The sequence below is a fragment of the Hippopotamus amphibius genome, chromosome 7 (assembly GCF_030028045.1).
Source record: "Hippopotamus amphibius kiboko isolate mHipAmp2 chromosome 7, mHipAmp2.hap2, whole genome shotgun sequence".
NCBI lineage: Eukaryota > Metazoa > Chordata > Mammalia > Artiodactyla > Hippopotamidae > Hippopotamus > Hippopotamus amphibius.
The window spans coordinates 70,293,978-70,310,726 of record NC_080192.1 but is presented as its reverse complement, the minus strand read 5'-3'; the positions used below and the strand labels follow the sequence as shown (position 1 = coordinate 70,310,726).

Genomic DNA, 16,749 nt, shown 5'->3' with positions numbered 1-16,749 from the left:
CCTATTGAGGTTTATCACACAAGAATCACTGAGCCCAGAGTGCTCTCATCACAAATACAAGGATGACTGGTTGGAAGCAATCAAAACCTCATCAGAAAATACAGCTCAGGAATGGTCTGCGTAAGAAATAAGACTCCCAGTCACACTCTGCTCTAATTGTATTTGCCCTAAACAATAAAGTACAAAACAAGAGATAAAGCATATACCACGTAAAATTCAGGAGGGGTGGGGAGGGAATGCGGGGTGGGATTGTCAGAAGTCTACCAAAGGCACCAGGAAGGAGATGGGAAGTGGGCTGGGGAGCAGAGGCGCCTCTTACCTGCCCCTGTTTCCAGCACTCCCTGAACACATTCCAGTTGCTCTTGTTGTTGGGATCTTGCAGGCACAGCAGGCGATTATCACACAGCCAGTAGTGAGGAGTGTCAAAGCCCAGGATGCTGGGCTTGATGGTCAGTCCTTGAGGCCTCTTAGATAAATCAGAGCAAGGCTTATTTTGCACCAAAGATGCAAAGATGTCATCAAGGATTTTTGGTGTATTCTTGAGTCCATTTTCTGTCTGAATTTGAGAAAGAACACAAGTTTTAAATATGTCATTTCCTACCACCAAAAAATCCATTTCTATAGTGGTAGGATGAATACACATTACATATACAGGAAAGAATCCAAGCCAGGACCCTCATAGAGGTAAGTCCTCTTCCTCTAGCTGACATCACAAAATTCTCAGAAGTGAGTACAGGAAAGAAGTGTTAACAAGAGAAAGGACCCAGCCCAGAATTATAACCCTGTGAAGCCTATGTGCCAGTGACACAGCCTCTGTACCCGTGAAGGAAAGCATGGGACTCACACCCTTCTTTCCACTTCCTAATTCAGCTCCTCTCCTCTCTTCTTATTCTGATTCTATTCACCTTTGCGAGGGGGAATACAAACAGTAAAACAAAGGCGTACCTTTCCTGCAGAGGAATTCAAGAGATTTCGGAGGAAACCAGAACTGTTGTTGCTTACAGGTGTCAAAATTGTGCTGTTAAAGGTGTGGAGGACTGTGCTGGATTTGCTCAAGGGGGGGAGCGGTGGAAGGCATTTGATTTCATTCTTCAGAATGGGCATCGTTGGTTGTTTTTCTAAAAGCAAAACCGAAAACATCCAGATGGAAAAGCATTTGGAAAGGCAAATCCCTTACTAGTCTTCTATTAACAGAATTACTTTGGAACTCGGTTTTCTTTTACTGGAACCAAGAAACTTAAGAGGATAAATACTAATTACTGATTTAGACAAGGATTTCCAACTGCTATTACAAAAATAAATATCCAATATCCAAGGTAATACTACGTATGGTAAACTGCATTTTTTATCTTTTTTTATTCCTGGTATACAAATTACAACTGATTTTTGTAAATGAACAATGTAACTATCAACCTTGATAGACAAGTTTTTGTTTTTGGGTGTTTTTTAAAGATTTTTTGATGTGGACATTTTTTTTTTAAGCCTTTACTGAATTTGTTATAATATTGCTTCTGTTTTATGTTTTGGTTTTCTGGCCCTGAGGCATGTGGCATCTTAGCTCCCTGACCAAGGGGATGGAAACTGTACCCCCTGCACTGGAAGTCGGTCTTAATCACTGGACCACCAGGGACGTCCCGATAGATATGTTTATAAATATAGATTCTCTTAGATTTTTCACATGTATAATTAAATTGTTTATAAATACCAACAGCTTTCCTTTTCTTTCCAATCCTAACATCTTTTTGTTTGTTCACCTTACTGCAATAGCCAGAACTTCCAGTGCAATGTTTAATAAAAGAGTGAGGACTTCCCTGGTGGCGCAGTGGTTAAGAATCTGCTTGCCAATGCAGGGGACACGGGTTTGAGCCCTGCTCTGGGAAGATTCCACATGCCGTGGAGCAACTAAGCCCGTGCCCCACAACTACTGAGCCTGTGCTCTAGAGCCCGTGAGCCACAACTATTGAGCCCATGTGCCACAACTATTGAAGCCACGTGCCTAGAGCCCGTGCTCCACAAGAGAAGCCACTACAATGAGGAGCCCATGCACCACAATGAAGAGTAGCCCCCACTCACATCAGCTAGAGAAAGCCTGTGTGCAGCAACAAAGACTCAATGCACCCAATTAAAAAAAAAAAAAAAAAGAGTGAAAGCAGGAATCCTTGTCTCATGCCTGAACACAGAGGGAAACTGTTAAAAAATTATTCAACCAATTAAAAAATTCAATCATAATTTAGGATGTTTGCTGTCAGTTTTATTGTAGAAACTTATTAGATTAAGGATAGTCCCTTCTCTTCCTAATTTAAGGGTTTAAAAAAAATTATAAATAGGCTTTGACTTTTACTCATTTTCTGTATCTCCTCATATGACTTTGCTGGGGGGTGAAGGGCGGGGTTGCTTTGGGTCTTTGTTGCCAGTTTCTCTAGTTGCGGAGAGCGGGGTCTACTCTTCGTTGCGTTGTGCAGGCTTCCCAGTGCAGTGGCTTCTTTTGTTGCAGACCACAGGATTTAGGCACACAGGCTTCAATAGCTGCAGCATACGGGGCTCAGTAGTTGTGGCACACGGGCTTAGCTGCTCCACAGCATGTGGGATCTTCCTGGACCAGGGCTCGAACCCATGTCCTCTGCATTGGCAGGCAGATTCTTAACCACTGTGCCACCAGGGAAGTCCCTCCCCACACTTTTGATGTTAAAACTACAGCTGCATTTCTGAAGCCCTGCTCAGTCACCCTGTATGATTCCTTAATTTATAGTGTTAAATTCTATTCACTGAGATGTTGTTTGGGATCTTTGCATGAAAGAAACTGATCTTCAATTTTTCTTTCTTGTAACACAGCCAGAAAGCAGGATCACCTAAATTCTAATGTAACTACTTGATACCAAACCCATGTTCCTTTTGATTTTTTTTAATCATTTATTTATTTGGCTGCATCAGATCTTAGTTGTGGCATGTGGGATCTTTCATTGTGGTACGCAGGCTCTTCATTGTGGTGCGTGGGCTTCTCTTTAGTTGTGGTGCATGGGCTCAGTAGTTGCAGTGCGCAGGCTCTCTAGTTGTGGTACGCAGGCTCAGTTGCCCCACAACACGTGGGATCTTAGCTCCCCGACCAGGGATCAAACCCACATCCCCTGCACCGGCAGACAGATTCTTAACCACTGGACCACCAGGGAAGTCCCCAAACCCATGTTCTTTATACTATCATCAAGCATCCTGAGAAAACAGCACAGATGAGAAAAAGCTGAAGCCAGAACATTCTAATTTAGACAAAATAGGAAATATATACAGGGTAAAGACAGAAAGGCAAAAATCACTATGAAAACAAGTCTCAGCCCACTCCATTCTTGCCAAACACAGTCTCAACCTTACCTAGAGTCCTATCATCAGCAAAAGTTCTCTCTGGTGCTGTATCTGTGTCAGGTCTCAGGGTGACTAGAGGGAACCACTTTCCACTCCACATCACTTCTAACCACTCTGTTCTCTCAGTAACTGAAGTCGCCAAGTCCCTCTGGGAACGGACGAAAGCTCTCAGGAAAGCGGGAAATACTCACCCTTGTTCTCCTTGTTGACATTCCCGCTGGTCAGGTCTGCCAGCCAGTTCAAAGGAGATGTGCTGGCTGGACAGGCAGGCTTCACGCTGCTGGCTGGCTTGGAGGCAGCCTCTCCACCCACAGCCACTGGCTCCAACACCAAGGGATTCTGCTGCAGCACAGCACCAAGAGCCGATTTTTCTCCACCTAAGGAAGTCTGCGTTGAATATAAAAGGAGAATTTTACACAAGCTGAAAAATTACATTTCCCTTTTCTTACCTTCTCCCCTAACTGCTCACCAGTAAGAGAGAAATAGCCAAAACAAAACCACCTACTAGCCCTGGACACTACCACAGCTGCAGTAATCTGGCAACAACAGAGCAGAACTATGTAGCAGAGATTTTAATTTTGTAGCTTTTAAGTATTACTAGTGAAAATAACACTGACTAAGTGAATGAATAAATGAGGCAGGGTAGGAAATACAGCTGTGATTTCAGAAGGAAATGGGATGCAGAAGAAGGAAAATGCTCTGTTGATGTAGCACAGTGTAGTAGACTTTAAAAAGTTATGAACAGCTCTAAAAAGAATTTAAAACATAAACTCAACAACAACAACAACAACAAACTGGACAGACAGAGCACACCACTTATTTTTCTATTACTTAAAAAACTTCCATGACAACTTAGCTAGTGAGTTATACATACATAAGAAGGAAAAAGGAGAGTCAAACTCCTGTTATGGTCTGGGCCCTCACTTTACATGTGATATAATTCTGTGATGCCCAATTACCAGCATTGTTTACTATTCCTCTATTACTGATGAGGAAGCTGAAGCATAAACACATCAGTTCATTTGAGCCAAAGTTACACAACTAGAAAGTGTCAGAAAAAGAACTCAAATTCAGTTCTGACTACAAAGATCAAAACCCTTCTATCTATGCTGCCTTCAACACCACAGCTTTATGAACATGTAAAATAATTTCTGATTACTAAAAACAATATGGGATAACAATTATTGGGGTGAGGCAGAGAAAGGGAGACAATGGGGGGGGGGGGTAGATGTGATGGTGGAGGTGAAGGGAATGTCACCAGGAAGAGGCACATGAGCACCAAGGAAATGTACATTTTTTATTTGAGTGAGAGCTACATAAAGATTTATTTCAGTATTATTTTCTTCAGTTCTTCATATATATTATAGGTAAAATATATTCAGTAACTTAAAAAATTTTAAAGCTTAGCTGAATAATTTTAACTGTGAAAAACATGAGAAGTTAAAAAACCTATATTAATTTGACAACAACTTATTAGGAAGATATAGAAGAAAAGATTTTTGCTTTTTCAAGGAACAAAAATTAAAAGCCTATTAAAAGAGGTTGCAAATGAGGTCTACAAAAATAACATGAACTTGAGAATGGGTCTATGAAGTGTCACATGAAACATGAACTCTCCCTTCGCACTGACAGCTGTCCCCATGCTCCCCTTCAAATACACTACAGAAATCCTTGGGTTATTTGAAACAGACAGACAACAATCACAAGGATGGTGAATCCAGCATAAACAGGCATACCTGTTTTATGTCTTCCTTTGAGGCTGGCTTTGAAAAGAGTTTGAATTGCCTGTTTGAACAGGGACAATTTGCCTTTATTCCCCATTTTGCTCTTACAGAATGAACAATGTCTCCAACATCATAGAGGGCTAAAAAAAGGGCACAGTCAAACATCAGAACAAGGATATTAGGTACTTTCAACCTCAACATTACAAAGCAGAAGCTGACGTTTCTAACAGGATGACTTTTTTTTAGCAGCATTTTTTTAGGGTGCTTACAAGCCCTCCTTTTCATCCTAAGTATGCCTTCCCCCAAATGTGCCACTTTCTTTCCTTTTACAAAACTATTTACAAGGCCTTAATCGAAAAGTTTGGGGGCAAGATTTAATACATTTCTGGACAATTTACATTATATATTAAAATAAAATGAGCAAGTAATTGCACTACACAAAGTAAAACCAAACTACCAGTCCCTATGAGCTAACCAAGACACAGGAAAGGAAAATCATTGCACCACGTGAAATACCTTTTCCAGGAATGATCTGTGTAGGCATGAGGTTCTCTGGTTCGTGTATCTGACTCTTCACACATCTCAGCCAAGAGAAAGTCTTGTAGGCAGCACCTGCGAATAACTGATTTGTAGTAATTGCTCTTTACGGACTCTGGCCCCAGAAGTTTCAATCATCCATCAACCACAAATCAATGAAAGGCTTAATTTAAGAGTAGAAGGATCTGGAGAAGAGTCAAGTCAGTTCTCACCCTGTTGGCAATTTTTCCTCTTCATCCGATAGCAATCCACACACACTCCAAACCCACACCGAGGACACACCCAGTGCAGGTTGAAGATGGTGGTGTCACACACGTCACACATTTCTCGAACACCTTTGACAGCTCGCTTCCAAGCAACCTGTCCTACAAAAACCAATAAATCACTTAGTCTTAGGGACAAGAGGGATCCTCAAATAAAGCGAGGGGGGAGGGCAGCTCACGCCATTCCTTCCTCTCACTGGTGTTCCCATCAACTGCTCAGCCCCCAGAGCCTGTCTCATGTCCCCACCCCCGCCAGGAAGCTCTCCTGGGTTCCTGCACACTCCCATCAACTGGTCCTTCAGACTCAGGCCTCTTCACACTGTACACAGTCAGGTGCCGTTTTACTTCCCTCTAGGAGACTAAACTCCATGCAAGCTGAATCCCTGTTCAGGCTGTACCCTATCCCCACCTCCCACCCCACCCTCTCCAAGGAGCTCTGCACACACCTGGTGCGTAGAAAGTCCTGCTAAATAAATCAATGAAAAAAGCAACACTGGTTACACAAGCTGGAGTTTAGACACAGGCACCAGTGGTTCTTTACCTTTTGGGTCATGAGACCCTCTGAGATTATAAAGGCAGCATGGACCATGTTTTCTCCAAAGGGAAAAAAATGATTCAAATACACAAACCCAACCTTCAGTGTAGAGTGTCAGGTTATTCACAGATGCCTGAAAGCACTCAGACTGCCCACTGAAAACCTCAGGGCACTTAGAGAACCTGGAGGGGCCAGCACATTAACCAGCACAATGGTCCAAAGTCAGTTCCTTCATGGGCCACTGTCAGAAACTCAATTTTGTTAGAGCCAGGAGTAATGCAGGCACCCAGGACTGACTCACACTAGCCAAATATGCAACAGACTGAGGCACAATCTAGATTCTACAAAGTAGCATCTCCTGCTGCAGTGGGCAAGCCCTGATAACTGGAGGGAGGAGTCTTCCAGGACTGGGCAAGACATCGTACCCCTGCCCCCGATGGAAGAGAACCAAACACATCATCAGAAAGCTTCAAGGAATAAGAGCAAAGGGAGGACATTTTCCTGGGTCACAGAAAAGCCCAATGTCTGCTGATCAGAAGGCTGTTTTCTGTCTGTCTGTCTGTCTGTCTCTCCTGAACAAGACAGGATCAATGCTGTCACATTCATGTTCTACGGAGAACATCTTTTGCTAATCCAGTCAGTGGTTACTTCTTTTTTCAGACTGATCGCAAGGCAAATGACTAAGTTCAGTTTGCTTCAAATTAATCCAACTGCTGAGTGAACCTCTGCCATTTCATTACAATGTAAAAGCTCAGTGCACAACACATAGAGCTTCAGGCATTTTACAGATGAGATTTTATGAACTTCACCTTGGTCACTTGGATTAGACTGCTTTATTAGAGAGTAGTCTGAGATCTCTTAGCTGCCTATTTAATGATTATTTGTCATTGAAAAGACAGAATATATGTATAAAGGCTGAGACCTGCTTCCTAATCGCAGGATCAGAGGGTAGCCCCCCACCCCCACCTCTAGAAACACCATGTGGTGGCATCTTTCAGTACCACTCACAGTGAGTTCCTCTCTCCAACTGACCAGCTTGTCACAGAGGAAATAAAGAGGAACAGGATAATCAAATAGGCAAGGAGGAAAGGTTAATCACATTTATATCTTTAAGGACAGAGTTTCTTAATTATGCTCTTAATAGACAACTGTGCCTTTTTTGGTATGAAAAAAAAACACATTTTTGCAGATGACTCACCTTGAGCAAAGGAAAAACATCAGTAGCTTAAAACAGCCCTGCTGATTCAGGAGTGAAGCTACTAATATATTCCAAAGAAGTGTTTTTACATTTCGATCATTCATATACCACCTCTAGACCAGTTACTTAAGAATTTTTCTTTAAATCTCCTTTTACTTAAAAGTATAGAAGAAAACATGTGTATCTCTACTGAAAATGGAAAACCAGTATCACTTGTCCTAAATAGAAGATTGCAGGAAAAACAAACTTGAATATGATTCTTGGCTTATCAGAGTCTCTACTACCCCAACAGAACGCAGTGCTTCTACAGCTGCTCTTCTCTTTAGTAGGACTCTGGCTGCCCAAGGAGCTCACAACCCCATACCCCACCTCGCTCTGGATTCCCGCTCCTGGAAACGAACCAGTGCCCATTCCTTGGACTCTGAGATGTAAGAGTATTCAAACATAACCAATAAGTTATTTTTGTGCTTAAGCTAGCTTCAGTTAGTTCCTGGGACCTACAACCAAAATTCTTAAGATCAGTATGTGTGGATGCTTATATTGAAACATATTTTGTTATGCAAAATCTTGAAAAGATATCTACCAGAGGGATGGAAAGGCTTCACTTTTAACTTGCAACTATTTGGGAAAGATAAAATGCTGGAACAAAGTGTGAGACTTAAAAAGGGTAGATGCCCCTTGGTGCTTCTGGCTGGCTATCTCACTCTTACGGGGGCACACAGACAGGGGATGTGCTGTCGCCCTCGACATCACATATTGAGATGTCATGAGGGAGGGCTGGCTCTAACGTGTCAGCCACACTGATCTCTGTGGTTTACTGGGCTGCCAGATTAGTGTCAGAGTGCTCTCAGGGAGCGAGGACACGGCACACACCCAACTGGAACCTCCAAGTATTCCCTGAAAACCTTGACTCTATTAGAACCACTCTCATCTACGCTTGTTCCCATTTTCATGCCTGGGTCCCAGCCTCCCCAGGCTCTGATTCAGTAGCTCTAGGGTACAGCCTGTCCATTTTCACTTTCTTTGAAATGTATTCTTAATTAAGAATCTTTGTCTTAAAATTAGCCAACCGGCGGCCTCACCCCTTTTGGTGAGCCCACACTGTTGGTAAGGCTATGCAAATTCCACCAACAACACACCTTTACCTTTCTTAACAAAAAAGGAGTTACACTCCTTTAGTAATTGCCCTGAAACAAACCCCATAGATAGGTTACTGACTCTGATGAAATCAACAGGCAGAATCTGTTACAAAAGGAAAAATGCAACCTCATCATACCAAAGTAATTTATACTTCTGGGTGAAAATGAAACCCATGCAATTAGGACTTAGGTGTAATTTAGGAGCAAAAATCAAGTTGGACTCAAAAATCCTACCCCCTAAGAGATGCTCTTACTGTGTGGCTCAATAGTTGACATAGCTTCCTTTTCAGAAATCACCATTTGACAGAAGTGGTCTCCAATGTTGGCCAGGATATACTTTGCTGTGTCCAAATCAGTCCCCACAACGTATTTGGTTAAAGGCAACCACAAGCCAATTGCTTCACTGTCATACTTGTTTGGTGTTAAGAAACCTTCTACCCGCAATACACCATGTTTATTGAACTGTAACCTAGAGAAGGTAGGAAAAAAAACAGTATGTTACATACACAAAATATTGATTTACATCTTGTTGTGACTGTTTAAATGCTATTTAAATCAACCATTTCCTTCCCAGTTTTCTATCATCTCCATGGCTAATTACAGCCAACTGCTACTTGGCAACATGAACAGAAAGATGTTTTTAAAACTTCCAAGTTTTCCCCCAAAACACACGGGGTGTTGGCAGCAAGAGGGAGGTGTGCTTTACACACGAACTAAGATCTACTCACATCGCCTCCAGGGACAGCTAATGAACCTGCCCCACTTGGAACTTAATAGCAAGAACAATCATAAGTCACCAGAGAAGTAAACTAATGACAAACAGAAGGTGATAAATAATCTGACCAGATCTGACTACAACTACTACTTCAAGAATAATGTTCAGCAGGGGAAGGCTAACCCTTGACATCACCATAGCCATGTCCATGAATCGGAAAGTTACCAGCACAGATACAATTCATGATCATTAAAACACCTGTGCGTTTAATTCAGTTCATCAGCAATCTTTAGTCTTGATAAAACTAAAGGGGAGAATAGGAAGAAATTAAAGTCAACACTTCTGTTTATGATTAGAACTAGCTGAGCTTGAAACTACCTAGATTTCTGAGATGTATCATATCTACAAACTCATTTATACCCAGAACAACACTGCTCATTTATATATCAAAAGGACCAGAAAGCTACCTTTCTCTTCACTCAGGATGAAAGAATTTAAATTATTTTGACTTAAAAAAAAAAAAGGCACCGTAAGAATGAAAGTTTTTGCCTATAAAAGTAGAAAAGATTTTTTAAAGATAGACCTCCTTCTGCTGGCAAAGGGACACACAGACTGGGATGCTCAAGCCCTGCTAGTGGGCATGGAAGCAGCTGTGACCTTCCTCCAGGGCAACTGGCAGAACTTACGGATCAAAGCCTTACAACACACACACCTTTTGACCCAGTAATGCCGTTTCCAGTAACCCTTCCAAAGTAAATAATCAGAGATGTGGACAAGCAGATGATCATTTCTGTATTATTTTTAGTGGCAAAAAACACACAATAATCTTAACACTAACAAGGGAATTGGTTAAGTGAATTTTCGAACAGTTATTTATGGGTTCTTGCATATAGGTATTCAAAAGTATTTGCAGAAAAAAGTTAACATGATCGAGTAGTTCCTATTACATACTGGGAAAGTATGTATTGGGAAAAAAGTAAGATTCAAAACAGTATATACAACACACCAAACAGGTATGCTTGAATACACTTTATGACCACATAAACACTAAAATGCACTGAAAAGTTAACAGCTATTTGTGGTGGTTTTTTAGAACCTTCAGAATTTTTCTGTTTGTTACTTTTAAAAACAGAAGTTTATATTTTTAAGCTTCTTTGCTTTAAAAATAAAAAAACTTTTAGAAAAATGGTACAAATCAACTGGTTTGCACGGCAGAGGTAGAGACACAGATGTAGAGAACAAACATATGGACACCAAGTAGGGAAAGCGGGGGTGGGGGGGGTGACTTGGGAGACTGGGATTGCCATATATACATTACTAATAAGAAAAAAAATATCAAATTGTACACTTAAAACATATGCAATTTATTGTATGTCAATTGCATCTCAATAAAAGTTCTTTTAAAAAATTAAATAAACTGAAAAAGGAGAATGAGAGCAAAGAATTTGTAATAAGATCTAGATTCCTAAATCCACAATTAAAAAGTATAATCTCTACTCTTTTTAGTTTTAGACTTCCTGTTGATAGAAGAGGAAGGACAAAAGTATGTTATGGGGCCAAGGGTATCTCAGCTTCTCCCCAAATGCCTCACCTCCTGAAGTGAAAGAAGCGGCAAAACACAGGTGAGTCTTTCTGCTGCTCCTTATCCTTTCGGAGGCTGTCCAAGCGACACTCCCGGCACTTGGGCAGCTGCGCAACGATGTTCACGCAGGAGTCGTCCTGGACAAAGGCCTCACCACTCTGCTGCAGCTTCTTGAGTTTGGCTGGGTCTGTCAAAACTGACTTCCGGGATGGGGCTAGAAAAAAAGATGAAGGAAAATGGGACCTCAAATTTTTAAAAATCACATCAATATTTGACTGAATTCTATTCAAAAGGCCAGTTTTCCCAAAGGGAGAACTCTTCTCAATTGCTGGTTCAATTGCAATTTTAAAAAATGGCTTAACAGAAGACAACTATCAGAACAACTGGAAGTTTTATTCTCTTTATAAAATACTTCTAATTTGGTGACTCCATTTGGCAACTTAAAACCCCAGACTCAACAATTTCAAATTAGTGCATATATCTATTCACAACCCTAGATAAGATAAACACTTCAGGAAGACCTTTCCAAATCAGACACTTAATTCAAACTCATTGCAAACTTAGCAATACACAGGGATAGGTTCACCTCAACAGAAGACCATGTGAAAGTCAATTCTGTCAGCTTTCACACTGAAAAAAGACTGGTTTAAGATGTGTTTTCTAAAGCACTCTGCAAAAGCTAACCATCCCAAATATAACAAAAACCAAACAGCTTTCTGGCACAGGCCCCTTGGTCTATAAGAGTTATCTTTTAAATGCTTCCATGAGATGTCACTTGACCCTTGACATATCTTCAATTTCCTTCACATATGTTCTGTTCAAGATTAAGAGCATTGGCTAAAGACAGGATTTTGAATCTAAGTAAATGCATGTTTTAAGTTTTAACTTGTAATCAGCAGGAGAATTTGAAAGGAACTGGTTTCTAAAGAAAAAGGGAGAAAAAAGTAGAGATGTAACATTAAAGAGCGACCACTGTGTCACCCAAATAACAGAAGGGAATCCATTTCTAAGTCAAGAGCCTTGAGGCATAAAGTGGGCCCTCTGCATCCATGGCTTCAACCAATGGATTGAAAATACTACACAATCTGCGGCTGGCTGAATCTGCAGATGCAGAACCTGTGGATTGGACTGGGAAGGCAACTATAGGGGACTCGTGCATTTGTGGATTTTTGGTATCCACAGGGGGTCCTGGAACCAATCCCCTCAGATACTGAGGAACGACTGTATTTCATATAAAACTGACAGAAAAGACCTTTTCTTAGGGTCCAAGAGAGCTGAGAAGAGGAAAGTAGATTCTTAGGCAAATCAAAAAACACACACAACTTTTGAGGAACCAGTCGAGAGATGGGTGGAAGAGGCTGGTATGTAGTCTTGGAGGAAACTAGAAGAAACATCTCAAACCAAAGAAAGCTTTAAATAAAATAAGCATCTTTAATAATTACTTTAGAGGTGTTCTAATCTTACCTCTCTTTTAAAGCAGAACTAGAGCACACTGTAAAATGCTAAATGGATGCTGTCAGGCTAAACATTCAGTTAGTGAAAAAGAAGGTAAAGCAAGAAAGGAGAGAAAATAAATCAGTAGTTCATGATGGAATTTTAATTACTCAGATATTGAAAACACATCATCCTTTGAGTTGGACCAGGTTTCCCTGGCCAAGTCCAAAGATTATCTTTCTTATCTGTTCTGCCTGGGCTTAGAAGAGGAAACACCTAGAAATAAGCAAGTTGAACTATCTAAATCTAGCTCTTTAGTGAGGAGAGCCACAGTTGATCCCCCATCAATGATTCTCTCAACTCAGAGCAGAGCCAAGGGGAAAAGGCACGACTTCTGAGGAGCCACACATCTACGAACAGAAAAAGGGCGGCTGTTCAGCTCCAGCTTGTTTTTCTTTCCTAACCCCCACGCAAGCAAGGACACATGGCAGAGGAACAGTTTCCAGTCAAGTCTCTCCATTCCCACAAGCAACACTGGTGGAAACAGCGCAGAGATCCTGGTAGGCTTCTGATCACACTGTCTTATTCCTCAGCCAAAAGTCCCAGTAGACAGCATGTACCAGGATGTGACTAGGCTTTTCTTTTCTCTTAAAATCATTTTAGTTGGGGCATAGTTACACAACATATTAAGCAAGACAAAGCTGGACTTGGAAACTCACTTTTACACCTATAATGTGCTTACCGGTCTAGAACTTTCACTGTTTCTTCACATAATATTAAAATAATTTGCCTTAAAAACTAGCTGAATGTGATGGCTGATGACTCAAAAAGAATAAAGAAATAGAACAGGGACATGGTTATGAATATTCACTTTCTTTGGGGAGTTATATAACTCCTGAGGAACAGTATAATCTTATGCAAATAATTTTATGCAAATTACCAGCTATATCAACTTAAGCCTCAAGAGTGAAGAAGCTGGGTTAGAAGTATTACTCAGCAAGGAAAGTTCTTTTCCAATTCCTCCAACTCTACTTCAAAAAGACCCCCAGTGAAATCCACCTCTAGTTTCAGAGGCCTGCAGGAAAAGCTAGTGTGGATTATCCATGTCTTTCTTACCCAAAGGAATAGCGTTTTTATTAAGTTTTTTTTCAAGTTAATTTTCCCACACAGCTGACAATTATCAAATCTATTTTTAAACTGTAATAGGCCTGAACCTTTTGACATACTGAAGCCATTTAGTTCTATTAATTCTAGTGACAGAGCTGCTGATAACCGCCGTCACTGAAACGCATCCTCAAACTTGACATAGGTAGTGTGAAACACAATCTGCCATTTTCTCTATAAGAAGAGTACTTAGGGGGCTTCCTAGGTGGCGCAGTGGTTAAGAATCCACCTGCCAATGCAAGGAACACGGGTTCGATCCCTGCTCCAGGAAGATCCCACATGCCACGGAGCAACTAAGCCCGTGCGCTACAACTACTGAGCCTGTGCTTTAGAGCCCGTGAGTCACAACTATTGAGCCCATGTGCCACAACTACTGAAGCCCACACACCTAGAGCGCATGCTCCACAACAAGAGAAGCCACGGCAGTGAGGAGCCCGTGCACCACAACGAAGAGTAGCCCCCACTCACCACAACTAAAGAAAGCCCGTGCACAGCAAAAAAAGACCCAACATGGCCAATAAAATTAATTAATTAATTAATTAAAAAAGAAGAAGAAGAAGAAGAAGAAGAAGAAGAGTACTTAGTTCTAAACTGTGGGTGCAGCAGGACCTCCCCTTAAGCAAAGAGACTCTGCCTGCTGTTTCAGCACTGTCCTCAAATTCTTTTAAATAAAAATTCCTTTTCTAGAGCTGGTGATGCAATTCCCTTTTTAAAAAAAATTCAAATCTGAACTACCTGTGTGAGCATAAAATTTCAGTCACTTCCTTCACTCCAACCTGCATATTACAGAAAGATCAGTAATAGACCGAAGATAAAGCAATCATCAGCTCATTTTAGATTTTATTTCAAAATTATTTTCTTACAATCAAAAATTGGGAATCAGACAGGCTCTTTCGTGGGGCTAATGGCAGACTCTGGGAGGGCTCACGCCAATGAGGACTTCCCAGAACCTCTGCCCCCAGTGCCCCTGTCTCCTCAGTGAGCCACAGCCGCCCCCCACCTCTGCCAGCAACCCTCTAGCACCAGCAGATGGGGACTCCAAGGCTTAAGAAAGCTGGTGGCAGGACTTCCCTGGTGGCACAGTGGTTAAGAATCCATCTGCCAATGCAGGGGACAGGGGTTTGATCCCTGGCTAGAAGATCCCACATGCCTCGGAGCAACTAAGCCTGTGCCCTAGAGCCTGTGCGCTGTAACTACTGAACCCACAAGCTCTAGGGCCCGCATGCAACAACTACTGAGCCTGTGTGCTGCAACTGCTGAAGCCCGTGCTCTGCAACAAGAGAAGCCACTACAATGAGAAGCCTGCTCACCTCAAGGAAGAGTAGCCCCGCTCGCCACAACTAGAGAAAGCCCGCTCGCAGCAACAAAGACCCAACACAGCCAAAAGAAAGAAAGAAAGAAAGAATAAAAAAGAAAAAAAAAATTGGGAATCACCTAAGTCATATGGTAAATGCATATAATGGAATCCTTGCAGCCTTTAAAATGTTGACAGACACCTACACTGATGCGCTGAGTAGAACTGTTGGTATGAACCCATTTGTTTAACGGTTTGTCTGTGTTTCTATATACATGGAACTAAATCCACCAAAATGTTAACAACAGTAATCGTTTCTGAGAAGATTTAGGGATTTTACTTTCTTCTTTGAATTTTCTTGATTGTATGAACTTTTTCTACAGTTTCCTATTTTCTCATAAGGTAAGAACATACGTACATACTGACAACCATCTCCTACCTTCTACCAATAAAGATATGCAGAAACACTCACCATTCTGGATTTTATTGTTGCTTCTTGTACAACAGCTTTCAGTATCTACCTTTGCTGAAGACTCCTTTAAATTCTGTGACTGGCAACCTAAAGTGGAAGATTCTACCTTTTTTTCTACACAACTTTTAGGACTATTACTATTGACACCTGCTTTCTCTTCTGGCTTATTTGAAAGGACATCAGATGTGGAAGGTCCATGTTCAAGATGCTTCTGCAGTTCAGGAGTATTGGCAATTTCCAATTCTGCCGCAGAAGAAGTCTTTGTAGGTAAGCACTCCTTAGAAAGGTCAGTCGATGATGGAGGAAGAGATTCCAAGCTGCTTTCCTGATCAGTGCTGGTCTTCAGCTGGGTATAGTTTCCCTTTGGTTCGCTCAGGGTTTTCAAGTCTCCAGTCTCAATCTGAGGAGACTTTGAAGAGAGCAGCCCTACTTTGCAGACAGCATCTGGTGTTGTTCTCAGTATCTCAGGCTTTGTATTTAGACAGGAAGAAAGTTCTGGTAAAATCTGTTTATGACATCTGAAAAAGATTAATATAGAAAGCTAGCATCTAGGACTCCTTTATCTCTTCCCTACCTTCCAAATATAATTGCTTGGCTCCCTAAAGTAACCAGTGTGAAAAAGAAAACGGCTTATATTATAGAATTTAGGATAGGTTTCTGTGGGCTGGAGTTAAAAGTGATCAGTCCATGGCTCTGAAAAAACATCTTAAACACTAAGAAAAATACAACTCTAATCCTACTTGCATGTTCTCATAAATCTTTAACTACTTCAAGTTAGTTCTATTTCTTATAGCAAAATGAACCTTAGCTTTCCCTCAAAACAAACTGAGTATCACATGGAACCAAAATCACCAGCAGCACAAAACCCTGTCTGGCTATGAACATGTTACCAGCCTTAGCACTGGACAATTTCATTCTTGTTTGCTCAGTGATCAGGCAAAGAGAAGAGACAGCTTGTTCACAGAACAATCTGGTACTCCCTCCACCCCCAAAAGGGGTTATCCTTAAAGAAATTTTGTTTCTCTGAAATTCATCCTAAAGTTCTTTCCCCAGCAAAATGCAAAGTCCTTTTTTCCTGTTACACTTGTTTTCCTGCCTCTAACAAAGGCTCTCATCCTGGAGAAGCTGTTCTCATTTAAGCACCCATACTGGACATCCTTGCTTCGGTATGACCGAACTTCTTACTGTTCCCTCTTTCTGCTCTGGAGACCACTCCGCCCTCTCTCTGACTGTTATGTGGCCACCCTCCAAGCTCTCTCCCAGGCAGCCCGCTGTCCTCCCAATGAACCAATGTGCTCGTCCACTCTCCCACCTTACTGCAATGGTCTTCCAAGCCTA

The 16,749-nt window shown here is 41.5% G+C and overlaps 1 protein-coding gene across 4 annotated transcripts in view; it reads right to left on the bottom strand.

Moving 5' to 3' along the window:
* The window catches only part of KDM3A (lysine demethylase 3A), a 51,836-nt gene that overhangs the window by 14,418 nt on the left and 20,669 nt on the right, over positions 1–16,749 (bottom strand). For 3 of the 4 annotated variants that reach the window (XM_057741457.1, XM_057741456.1, XM_057741459.1), the window contains 9 exons: positions 15,412–15,929; positions 11,057–11,261; positions 9,005–9,219; positions 5,828–5,980; positions 5,595–5,690; positions 5,091–5,218; positions 3,546–3,741; positions 946–1,118; positions 320–556 (listed from right to left, as the gene is read on the bottom strand). In XM_057741457.1, the coding sequence (XP_057597440.1) occupies positions 320–556; positions 946–1,118; positions 3,546–3,741; positions 5,091–5,218; positions 5,595–5,690; positions 5,828–5,980; positions 9,005–9,219; positions 11,057–11,261; positions 15,412–15,929 (1,921 nt within the window). The remainder of the gene's footprint in view (positions 1–319; positions 557–945; positions 1,119–3,545; positions 3,742–5,090; positions 5,219–5,594; positions 5,691–5,827; positions 5,981–9,004; positions 9,220–11,056; positions 11,262–15,411; positions 15,930–16,749) is intronic. The other variant, XM_057741458.1, reaches the window with a different exon arrangement.